The sequence below is a fragment of the Eschrichtius robustus genome, chromosome 4, assembly GCF_028021215.1.
Source record: "Eschrichtius robustus isolate mEscRob2 chromosome 4, mEscRob2.pri, whole genome shotgun sequence".
In the NCBI taxonomy this organism is placed as follows: Eukaryota; Metazoa; Chordata; class Mammalia; order Artiodactyla; family Eschrichtiidae; genus Eschrichtius; species Eschrichtius robustus.
This window is the reverse complement of record NC_090827.1, coordinates 132,791,449-132,804,184: the sequence shown is the minus strand read 5'-3', so window position 1 is coordinate 132,804,184 and position 12,736 is coordinate 132,791,449. Positions and strand designations below refer to the sequence as shown.

The 12,736-nt window shown below is 39.0% G+C and overlaps 1 protein-coding gene across 3 annotated transcripts in view; it reads left to right on the top strand.

Moving 5' to 3' along the window:
- The window catches only part of TRPC3 (transient receptor potential cation channel subfamily C member 3), a 79,999-nt gene that overhangs the window by 51,873 nt on the left and 15,390 nt on the right, over nt 1-12,736 (top strand). For all 3 annotated transcript variants that reach the window (XM_068543383.1, XM_068543382.1, XM_068543384.1), the window contains one exon: nt 1,513-1,596. In XM_068543383.1, coding sequence (XP_068399484.1) covers nt 1,513-1,596 — 84 coding nt within the window. The remainder of the gene's footprint in view (nt 1-1,512; nt 1,597-12,736) is intronic.

Here is a 12,736-nt window from a genome sequence, read left to right as displayed (position 1 = left end):
ATGTAGAAGGGGAGAAATACTAACAGGTTAAGAAGAGCACATTCAAGTTGGCTGTGGCTACCTAGACCCCTGTTTTTTTTAAAAAAACAGCTTGCTCACAGGGATGTGAGGGCGGCAGATGTGCTCTGTTTAGGGTGTCCTCTCCTGCCTGTATTGCAACAGCGGCAGGAAGAATAGCTTTCTTCAGAGACGTTGCTGGAAACAGAAGAAGGTTGAGCACTGATCTTTCAGGATCCATGCTGCTTGGCTTCCTTGTCTCCCCATATCTGGTTAAAAACTGCCATCTTGGGACTTCCCTGGTGGTCCAGTGGCTAGGACTCCGTGCTCCCATTGCAGCGGGCACAGGTTTGATTCCCTGGTCAGGGAACTAAGATCCCGCATGTAGCATGGTGCGGCCAGAAAAAAACCCTGCCGTTTAGATTTTATTTCTTAAATTGTTCAGGAAGCTGTTTTTATCTCTTTAATCTTATTAATCTTTATAGATACTCTCTGTGTCCTGAATTTAGTAAACATTTGGAGAAATTATGTTTCTGCTTTTCTTTTTTAGAGGACAGGAAGGAACCTCAAGAAATCAATCTAACGTTCACCTCTAACCTCAGTCAACAGTCAGAGACTGACCTCTAGTGGCAAATAGGAGAATTAACTTTGTTAGCTGAGGTTTTCTCCTGCCACAATCGAAAGAGGGCAAAACCAGGAGGATCCTTACCTATAAGTGCCACTTCCTTCCCTTCTAGTATCCCACCCCTTCCTAAGTTATGATGGTGGGAAGACAGATGGTGGAGTGAATGCATTTTTTTGGATAAAGGGTCCTGCCTTTGAATCACACTGTATAGGTAGCAGCTTATCTGCAAATAAGATGCAGGCCCTGTTCACATACGTGAAGGGTAGACAGTAACGACAGTCTTCTCTTGCTTTCTGTTCCTACCCACTCAAAAGTTAAACCTTAAAAAGAAAAAGAAAAGAAAGCCAAAATACTTTAGTCCAGTTCTCTCCAAAGTGTTGAACCTGGCACAGGGTACTTCCAAGATACTTAAGAAGACGTTTTGTTTTGGCTCATGTTTTAGGATTACAAAATACCAAATGATACCCTATACCCTCTGAACTTGTAGTGTGTTATCTGTTCAAGTGTAGGAGAGGACCACAGGCTCAGGAGCAGATAGAGTTGCTTCTGTGCAATTTCTCCTTCGAGATGCCATGAAGACATTTTGATAAAGTGTACAAGGACCCCAGGAACAATTATGTTTAACACGAGCCAACTTTTAAAAATATTTTTTCAGTTAAACAGTTCTATTACAGTACATCTGTCCAACATTTTGATAAATGTGAGTGTGTTGCTCACATTAATTTTTGCCTTTGGAAATATATGAAGTCATTCATAAAACTCAGCTTCCACAAGATGTCCCTCGGAAATGTTGACTCCAGAAATGTTATCAGGGAGAATAAAGTAGATTATATTTATGATTTCCAAATAAATGTATTCTAATTTACTAGGTTAATTGTATTTTTTCCTAGTTAAACCTCTTCACTCAGTCTAACTCAAGAGTTTTTGAATCACACAGTTTTAACAGCATTCTCAATCAGCCAACACGTTATCAGGTAAGCATTCATTAGACATATCTCTTTATCTGTATGTAGTTCCATATATGTCTCTGTGTTCATGTGTGTGTGTGTGCATGTGTGTGTGTGTGAGAGAGAAAAGTGAGTAGAATTATTTCTTCAGATGTACTATGAGGGTAGAACAGAACAGAGAAAATGGTATGTTAGAGGGCACTTAAAAATCAGACTCCAAGTTCCTCCTCTCCTTCTCCTTCTTCTTCTTGCTGTTGTTTTGTTTGTTTGGTTGGTTGATTGAGGAAGAAGAGTTCCTTTGTGATATTGAAAGCAAGGTGTTGCCACAATTTCCGAAGGTCACTTTCATACACCTTGAGCTGGAGAAAGCAGTGGGAGATTTGGTATATTAGGAAAATAATGTTCTCACAGTACAAAAAAACCTGGTACATTTCTCCAGATAATCTGTTTTTCAAATGGAATCTTAAGCTATACTGTTGCATCAGTACTACTTTAAAATATCTGTTGCGCTTTGATCTTGGATGTGACATTTCAACACTATTTTCCAACTCAGAAGAGGGTATAGTCCTTGCCATCTGGTTGATCACTTTGACTACCAAATCTTTAGATTTCTGTTGACTACAAGATCACAAGAATGAGGATCAAAGAATTTATAATGAATGGTAATGTCAGTTAATGGGTATACTCCTGTTCATATGGTTTTCTTGGAAGCAGCACATTCTGCAAAAGTGCTTAGCACACTGACTGTCAAAGTCTTACTTTGTAATGGTTACGTATTTAATTTATCAGCCTTCTATTGATGGAAATAGAGGATATTGCCAATATTTAGCTATTACAGGCAATACAAGTAAGTAACCTTGTATACATGATATTTGAAACTTGCAAGCCTATAGAATTGTCTGGTTAAAGTATATGTGCATTTTAATTTTTTAACTATTATCAAACTGATTTTGATGGAGCTTGTACCAATTTATGTTCTTTTTTTTTAACATCTTTATTGGAGTGTAACTGCTTTACAATGGTGTGTTAGTTTCTGCTGTATAACAAAGAAAATTAGCTATATATATATATATCCCCATATCCCCTCCCTCTTGCGTCTCCCTCCCACCCTCCCTATCCCACCCCTCTAGGTGGTCACAAAGCACTGAGCTGATCTCCCTGTGCTATGTGGCTGCTTCCCACTAGCTATCTATTTTACATTTGGTGGTGTATATATGTCCATGCCACTCTTTCACTTTGTCCCAGCTTACCCTTCCCCCTCCCTGTGTCCTCAAGTGCCTTCTCTACGTCTGCATCTTTATTCCTGTCCTGCCCCTAGAACCATTTTTTAGAATGATTTTTAGAACCTTTTTTTTTTAGAGTCCATATATATGTGTTAGCATACGGTATTTGTTTTTCTCTTTCTGACTTACTTCACTCTGTATGACAGTCTCTAGGTCCATCCACCTCACTACAAATAACTCATTTTCTTTTCTTTTTATGGCTGAGTAATATTCCATTGTATATATATGTGCCACATCTTCTTTATCCATTCATCTGTTGATGGACACTTAGGTTGCTTCCATGTCCTGGCTATTGTAAATAGAGTTGTAATGAACATTGTGGTACATGACTCTTTTTGAATTATGGTTTTCTCAGGGTATATGCTCAGTAGTGGAATTGCTGGTTCGTATGGTAGTTCTACTTTTAGTATTTTAAGGAACCTCCATACTGTTCTCCATAGTAGCTGTATCAATTTACATTCCCACCAACAGTGCAAGAGGGTTCCCTTTTCTCCACACCCTCTCCAGCATTTATTGTTTGTAGATTTTTTGATGATGGACATTCTGACTGGTGTGAGGTGATACCTCATTGTAGTTTTGATTTGCATTTCTCTAGTAATCAGTGATGTTGAGCATCCTTTGATATGTTTGTTGGCAATCTGTATATCTTCTTTGGAGAAATGTCTATTTAGGTCTTCTGCCCATTTTTGGATTGGGTTGTTTGTTTTTTTGATATGGAGCTGCATGAACTGCTTGTATATTTTGGAGATTACTCCTTTGTCAGTTGCTTCATTTGCAAATATTCTCTCCCATTCTGAGGGTTGTCTTTTCATCTTGTTTATGGTTTTCTTTGCTGTGCAAAACTTTTTAAGTTTCATTAGGTCCCATTTGTTTATTTTTGTTTTTATTTCCATTTCTCTAGGAGGTGGGTCAAAAAGGATCTTGCTGTGATTTATGTCAGAGAGTGTTCTTCCTATGTTTTCCTCTAAGAGTTTTATAGTGTCTGGCCTTACATTTAGGTCTTTAATCCATTTTGAGTTTATTTTTGTGTATGGTGTTAGGGAGTGTTCTAATTTCATTCTTTTACATGTAGCTGTCCAGTTTTCCCAGCACTTATTGAAGAGGCTGTCTTTTCTCCATTGTATATTCTTGCCTCCTTTATCAAAGATAAGGTGACCATATGTGCGTGGGTTTATCTCTGGGCTTTCTATAGTGTTCCATTGATCTATATTTCTGTTTTTGTGCCAGTACCATACTGGCTTGATTACTGTAGCTTTGTAGTATAGTCTGAAGTCAGGGAGCCTGATTCCTCCACCTCCATTCTTCTTTCTCAAGATTGCTTTGGCTATTTGGGGTCTTTTGTGTTTCCATACAAATTGTGAAATTTTTTCTTCTAGTTCTGTGAAAAATGCCATTGGTAGTTTGATAGGGATTGCATTAAATCTGTAGATTGCTTTGGGTAGTATAGTCATTTTCACACTGTTGATTCTTCCAATCCAAGAACATAGTGTATCTCTCCATCTGTTTGTATCATCTTTAATTTCTTTCATCAGTGTCTTATAGTTTTCTGCATATAGGTCTTTTGTCTCCTTAGGTAGGTTTATTTCTAGGTATTTTATTCTTTTTGTTGCAATGGTAAATGAGAGTGTTTCCTTAATTTCTCTTTCAGATTTTTCATCATTAATATATAGGAATGCAAGAGATTTCTGTGCATTAATTTTGTATCCTGCTACTTTACCAAATTCATCGATTAGCTCTAGTAGTTTTCTGATAGCATCTTTTTTTTTTCAAACATCTTTATTGGAGTATAGTTGCTTTACAATGGTGTGTTAATTTCTGCTTTATAACAAAGTGAATCAGCTATACATATACATATATCCCCATATCTCCTCCCTCTTGCATCTCCCTCCCACCCTCCCTATCCTACCCCTCTAGGTGTTCACAAAGCACTGAGCTGATCTCCCTGTGCCTAGTGGCTGCTTCCCACTAGCTATCTATTTTACATTGGATAGTACCACTCTCTCACTTCGTCCCAGCTTACCCTTCCCCCTCCTCATGTCCTCAAGTCCATTCTGTACGTCTGCATCTTTATTCCTGTCCTGCCCCAGGTTCTTCAGAACCTTTTTTTTTTTTTCTTAGATTCCATATATATGTGTTAGCATACGGTATTTGTTTTTCTCTTTCTGACTTACTTCACTCTGTATGACAGACTCTAGGTCCATCCACCTCACTACATATAACTCAATTTCATTTCTTTTTATGGCTGAGTAATATTCCATTGTATATATATGTGCCACATCTTCTTTATCCATTCATCTGTCACTGGACACTTAGGTTGCTTCCATGTCCTGGCTATTGTAAATAGAGCTGCAATGAACATTGTGGTACATGACTCATTTATTTATTTATTTATTTATTTATGGCTGTGTTGGGTCTTTGCTACTGCGCGCAGGCTTTCTCTAGTTGCGGTGAGCAGGGGCTACTCTTCGTTGTGGTGCGCAGGCTTCTCATTTTCATGGCTTCTCTTGTTGCGGAGCATGGGCTCTAGGCACGCAGGCTTCAGTAGTTGTGGCACGTGGGCTCAGTAGTTGTGGCTTGCAGGCTCTAGAGCTCAGGCTCAGTAGTTGTGGCAAGCGGGCTTAGTTGCTCCATGGCATGTGGGATCATCTTCCTGGGCCAGGGCTTGAACCCGTGTCCCTTGCATTGGCAGGCAGATTCGTAACCACTGCGCCACCAGGGAAGACCACATGACTCTTTTTGAATTATGGCTTACTCAGGGCATATGCCCAGTAGTGGGATTGCTGGGTCGTATGGTAGTTCTATTTTGTTTTTTAAGGACCCTCCATACTCTTCTCCATAGTGGCTGTATCAATTTACATTCCCACCAACAGTGCAAGAGGATTCCCTTTTCTCCACACCCTCTCCAGCATTTATTGTTTGTAGATTTTTTGATGATGGACATTCTGACTGGTGTGAGGTGATACCTCATTGTAGTTTTAATTTGCATTTCTCTAATGATTAGTGATGTTGAGCATCCTTTGATGTGTTTGTTGGCAATCTGTATATCTTCTTTGGAGAAATGTCTATTTAGGTCTTCTGCCCATTTTTGGATTGGGTTGTTCGTTTTTTTGATATTGGGCTGCATGAGCTGCTTGTAAATTTTGGAGATTAAGCCTTTGTCAATTGCTTCATTTGCAAATATTTTCTCCCATTCTGAGGGTTGTCTTTTCATCTTGTTTATGGTTTCCTTTGCTGTGCAAAAGTTTTTAAGTTTCATTAGGTCCCATTTGTTTATTTTTGTTTTTATTTCCATTTCTCTAGGAGGTGAATCAAAAAGGATCTTGCTGTGATTTATGTCATAGAGTGTTCTGCCTATGTTTTCCTCTAAGGCTGATAGCATCTTTAGGATTCTCTATGTATAGTATCATGTCATCTGCAAACAGTGACAGCTTTACTTCTTCTTTTCCAATTTGGATTCCTTTCATTTCTTTTCCTCTCTGACTGCTGTGGCTAAAACTTCCAAAAGTATGTTGAATAATAGTGATGAGAGCGGGCATCCTTGTTCCTAATTTTAGAGGAAGTGGTTTCAGTTTTTTCACCATTGAGAATGATGTTGGCTGTGGGTTTGTCATATATGGCCTTTATTATGTTGAGGTAGGTTCCCTCCATGCCTACTTTCTGGAGAGTTTTTATCATAAATGGGTGTTGAATTTTGTCAAAAGCTTTCTCTGCATCTATTGAGATGATCATATGGTTTTTCTCCTTCAATTTGTTAATATGGTGTATCACATTGATTGATTTGCATATATTGAAGAATCCTTGCATTCCTGGGATAAACCCCACTTGATCATGGTGTATGATCCTTTTAATGTGCTGTTGAATTCTGTTTTCTAGTATTTTGTTGAGGATTTTTGCATCTATGTTCATCAGTGATATTGGCCTGTAGTTTTCTTTCTTTGTGACATCTTTGTCTGGTTTTGGTATCAGGATGATGGTGGCCTCATAGAATGAGTTTGGGAGTGTTCCTCCCTCTGCTATATTTTGGAAGAGTTTGAGAAGGATAGGTGTTAGCTCTTCTCTAAATGTTTGATAGAATTCGCCTGTGAAGCCATCTGGTCCTGGGCTTTTGTTTGTTGGAAGATTTTTAATCACAGTTTCAATTTCAATGCTTGTGATTGGTCTGTTTATATTTTCTATTTCTTCCTAGTTCAGTCTTGGAAGGTTGTGCTTTTCTAAGAATGTGTCCATTTCTTCCAGGTTGTCCATTTTATTGGCATATAGTTGCTTGTAGTAATCCTTTATGATTCTTTGTATTTCTGCAGGGTCAGCTGTTACTTCTTCTTTTTCATTTCTAATTCTGTTGATTTGAGTCTTCTCCCCTTTTTTCTTAATGAGTCTGGATAGTGGTTTATCAATTTTATCTTCTCAAAGAACCAGCTTTTAGTTTTATTCATCTTTGCTATTGTTTCCTTCATTTCTTTTTCATTTATTTCTGATCTGATCTTCATGATTTCTTTCCTTCTGCTAACTTTGGGGGGTTTTTTTGTTCTTCTTTCTCTAATTGCTTTAGGTGTAAGGTTAGGTTGTTTATTTGAGATGTTTCTTGTTTCTTGAGGTAGGATTGTATTGCTATAAACTTCCCTCTTAAAACTCCTTTTGCTGCATCCCATAGGTTTTGGGTCATCGTGTTTTCATTGTCATTTGTTTCTAGGTATTTTTTGATTTCCTCTTTGATTTCTTCAGTGATCTCTTGGTTATTTAGTAGTGTATTGTTTAACCTCCATGTGTTTGTATTTTTTACAGTTTTTTTTCCTGTGATTGATATCTAGTGTCATAGCGTTGTGGTCAGAAAAGATACTTGTTACGATGTCAATTTTCTTAAATTTACCAAGGCCTGATTTTCGACCCAAGATATGATCTATCCTGGAGAATGTTCCATGAGCACTTGAGAAGAATGTGTATTCTGTTGTTTTTGGATGGAATGTCCTATAAATATCAATTAAGTCCATCTTGTTTAATGTGTCATTTAAAGCTTGTGTTTCCTTATTTATTTTCATTTTGGATGATCTGTCCATTGGTGAAACTGGGGTGTTAAAGTCCCCTGATATTATTGTGTTACTGTCAATTTCCCCTTTTATGGCTGTTAGCATTTGCCTTATGTATTGCGGTGCTCCTATGTTGGGTGCATAAATATTTACAATTGTTATAGCTTCTTCTTGGATTGATCCCTTGATCATTATGTAGTGTCCATCTTTGTCTCTTATAATGGCCTTTAGTTTAAAGTCTATTTTGTCTGATATGAGAATTGCTACTCCACCTTTCTTTTGATTTCCATTTGCATGGAATATCTTTTTCCATCCCCTCACTTTCAGTCTGTATGTGTCCCTTGGTCTGAAGTGGGTCTCTTGTAGACAGCATATATACGGGTCTCGTTTTTGTATCCATTCAGCCAGTCTATGTCTTTTGGTGGGAGCATTTAACCCATATACGTTTAAGGTAATTATCGACGTGTATGTTCCTATTACCATTTTCTTAATTGTTTCGGGTTTGTTTTTGTAGGTCTTTTCCTTCTCTTGTGTTTCTTGCCTAGAGAAGTTCCTTTAGCCTTTGTTGTAAAGCTGGTTTGGTGGTGCTGGTTTCTCTTAACTTTTGCTTGTCTGTAAAGGTTTTAATTTCCCCATCAAATCTGAATGAGATCCTTGCTGGGTAGAGTAATCTTGGTTGTAGGTTTTTCCCTTTCATCACTTTAAATGTGTCCTGCCACTCCCTTCTGGCTTGCAGAGTTTCTGCTGAAAGATCAGCTGTTAACCTTATGGGGATTCCCTTGTACATTATTTGTCGCTTTTCCCTTGCTGCTTTTAATATTTTTCTTTGTATTTAATTTCTGATGGTTTGATTAATATGTGTTTTGGCGTGTTTCTCCTTGGATTTATCCTGTATGGGACTCTCTGTGCTTCCTGAACTTGATTGACTATTTCTTTTCCCATGTTAGGGAAGTTTTCAACTATAATCTCTTCAATTATTTTCTCAGACCCTTTCTTTTTCTCTTCTTCTGGGACCCCTATAATTCAGGTGTTGGTACGTTTAATGTTGTCCCAGAGGTCTCTGAGACTGTCCTCAATTCTTTTCATTCTTTTTTCTTTATTCTGCTCTGTGGTAGTTATTTCCACTATTTTATCTTCCAGGTCACTTATCCGTTCTTCTGCCTCAGTTATTCTGCTATTGATTCCTTCTAGAGAATTCTTAATTTCATTTATTGTGTTGTTCATCATTGTTTGTTTGCTCTTTAGTTCTTGTAGGTCCTTGTTAAACGTTTCTTGTATTTTCTCCATTCTATTTCCAAGATTTTGGGCCATCTTTACGATCATTACTCTGAATTCTTTTTCAGGTGGACTGCCTATTTCCTCTTCATTTGTTTGGTCTGGTGGGTTTTTACCTTGCTCCTTCATCTGCTGCATATTTCTCTGTCTTCCCATCTTGCTTAACTTACTGTGTTTGGGGTCTCCTTTTCGCAGGCTGCAGGTTCATAGTTCCCATTGTTTTTGGTGTCTGCCCCCAGTGGCTAAGGTTGGTTCAGTGGCTTGTGTAGGCTTCCTGGTGGAGGGGACTAGTGCCTGTGTTCTGGTGGGTGGAGCTGGATCTTGTCTTTCTGGTGGGCAGATCCACATCCGGTGGTGTGCTTTGGGGTGTCTGTGAACTTAGTATGAATTTAGGCAGCCTCTCTGCTAATGGGTGGTGTTGTGTTCCTGTCCTGCTAGTTGTTTGGCATGGGGCGTCCAGCACTGGAGTTTGCTGGCCATTCAGTGGAGCTGGGTCTTAGTGTTGAGACAGAGGTCTCTGGGAGAGCTCTTGCCAGTTGATCTTACATGGGGCCGGGAGGTCTCTGGTGGTCCTATGTCCTGAACTCGGCTCTTCCACCTCAGAGGCTCAGGCCTGACACCAGGCCAGAGCACCAAGACCCTCTTGATGTCTGTTTTCCTTCCTGCTACTTTCCTTCTCCTCCGCCCTTAGAATCCTCTTGCTGGCAAAGCTGCTTGGTTTTCTCTGCCAGCCACAAAGAAGCTGTCTTTAACTGTGTCCAAGGTTGAGTGGAAGCACTTGAGTGCTCCTAGACAACCAATTCAGGTTTATTATCCTTCCCCTACACGGTAGCAGTTTCTCATGAGTAAACAATTCTCTATTGATAGTGTGCCTTTTATCATTCTCTTGGGTCTTCAAATGATTGTAATAATTTTCCCGTTTCATACTAGACTGAATGGACTAGGATTCACTTTCCTTTTCATGCATGTTCAACTCTTTTGCTCCTGCCTCATTTTGCCAGGATACCATTTCTTTGGGTACCTGTGCAGGTGAGCTGGGTCCTCTGCTCAGGGCCTCACACAGGAGGCTGCACAGGAGCTGCTGGTCAGGGTTGGAGACTCATCTAAGGCTCCAGGTCCTCTAGCAGGCACATGGTTGTTGTTGGAATTCTCTTCCTTTTGGTTGTTGAGCTCAGTCCCTTAGCTGATAGAGACCATCTGCTATTCCCTCACATGTGGGCCCCTCTCCAAAATGGAAGTTCACTCCTCGGGCAGCCGTCCTGTCACAGAGTCACCTGAGGGCCGGGCATCCTGTCGGGGGCTCCTTTCCTCAGGTCCCAGAGACGCCTGAGCGGTGGCCTCCTGTCAGGGGCTTCCCGGTCAGGTGCAGTCGCCTGAGGGCCGGGCATGGGGTCTAAGTCATGTGGGGCGCTGGGCACTCGCCTTCTCTGCTTCCGAGTGCACCATCGGGGGCTTCGGCCTGCATCTGAGCCCAGTTTATATTCTTAACAATAAACGTACAAGAGTGCCCATTTCCTCCTTAATTTACCAATAGTATGTTACCAAAGGTTTTTATCTTGTCCAAATTGATAGGTGAAAATGATACCACAGTGTCACATTTTACTTTGCATTCTTTGTAATGAATGAATTTGACCATCTCTTTAGGCTTAGTTTTCTATATGCTTAAGACCCAATATTTATTTGCTTTTCTTGATGGGCTCTTTGTTATAAATTAGGAAGATTTCTTTTAAGAATTAAGAATTATTTTAAGAAAATCGGCCCTTTACCTGTGGTAGGAGTTGAGAATTTTTCCCCCAGTTTGTTGTGTGTCTTTTTAATATTTGTGGGTATTTTTTCCCAACCTTTTAGAATTGTGTGTAGTCAACTTTACAAATTGTTTATGGCTTCAGATTTTGTGTCCTATTTCAAAAGCTCCTCTCCCATATGAGGATATTTAAGAAATTTTTTACCCATATTTTCCTTGGTACGCTAATGGTTTCACTTTTTACATGATAATATTTGATCTGTATAGAATATAGTTTGATGCAATGTGTGGGTGGGGATCCAATTTATTTTTTTCCAGATGATTACACAACTGGGTGTGTCGAATAATCTGTCTTTTCTATTGATTTGAAATATCACTTTTATCATTTACTAAATTCCCATATCTACTTAGATTTATTTCTGGGCTTTCAATATGCTATAGAACCACATTGTTTTAATTACTATAGTTTAAAACAAAATCAAACAAAATACACAGAAACACATACATATGTCCTTACTTCAAGACTCTTACTTGAAGAGACTCTTACTCCAATTATTTTGCATAATTTTCCTGGTTTTTCTTTCTTGTTTATTTTTCTACTTAAACTTTAGAGTCAGCTTGTATAATTTGAAAAATATTCTGTTGGTATTTTAGGGGTTGTGTTAACTTAAGAAGAATTGACATCTTTATAATGTTGTGTCTTCCTTTTCAAGAATATGACACACCTTTCCATTTGTTCAGATCTTCATTCGTGTACCCAGTATCATTTTAAAGTAGTCCTCAGAGTGTTCATATTAATTAGGATTAAGAGGTGCAAATCACACAGAACCACCAAATACCAACCACTAATAGCTGAAAGAACATAGAAATGTGTTTCTCTCTTCTCTTCAAGAATTCTGGAGGTGGTCATTCCAGGACTGGTATGGTACCTACCACTGTCAAGGGCCCAGGCTGTTTCTATCATATTACTCGGTCATGATTGACTTTCATTCTAACATGATCTCACAGTCCAAGAAAGCTGCTGGAGCTCCGGCTATTATTTCTGCATTCCAAAATATAGTCAGACAGTGATAGGGAAGAAAGATGCCTCCTTCCTGTAAGGAACTTCTGTAAAGTTACACAAGCAACATATCTGCAATGGAGGCTGGGAAATAAGTCTTAATTCCTAGTGGCCATGTGCTGAGCTAAAAAACCAGGGAAGAGAATTGGCAGTCTCTGCAAAAGTGGATTATATTATTTGTCTTGGTGCTTTACACATACTTATATCTGTTATTTGATTTATAAATTTCAAGTTTTATCTTTTGACCCTCCAGCTCTAAAATATGAAAAAATCAGTATAGTTATTTTATCTTTCACCATTTTTGCCCTCCTCCTCCCAGCTTTTGCTAGTTAAATCATTAGAATTGTAGGGGTGGAACAAAAAAACCTTTTCTCTACCCATTAGGTTCTGTAGCTGGGGCCTGTGAATTAAACTAACAAAAGGCAGATTAACAGGAAGAAAAAAAGCAGAGTTTATTTATGCATGCAAAGTGCAAACACATGGGAGAATTTGGTGATGGTAACTCAAAGGGGTAGTTAGAAATTGAGGCTTATATATCATCCTAAAAAGGGCAATGAATTTGTGGAGAAGTGACAAGACAAAGGAAAGAGGATGTCTTTGGGCTCCCAGGGGTGGTAAATTGTGGGAAGGTAAGTATATATGTGGGGAAATTAATGGAAGACTAGGGTTACTGTAGTAAGGTTTGTGTTTGTGTAGACCCATCTCTGAGCCAACTTTCTGTTTCTAGTGAGGATGCTTGTTTCTCTTCCTCGTGGTATGGGAGAGGGGAGGGGGAAGATCT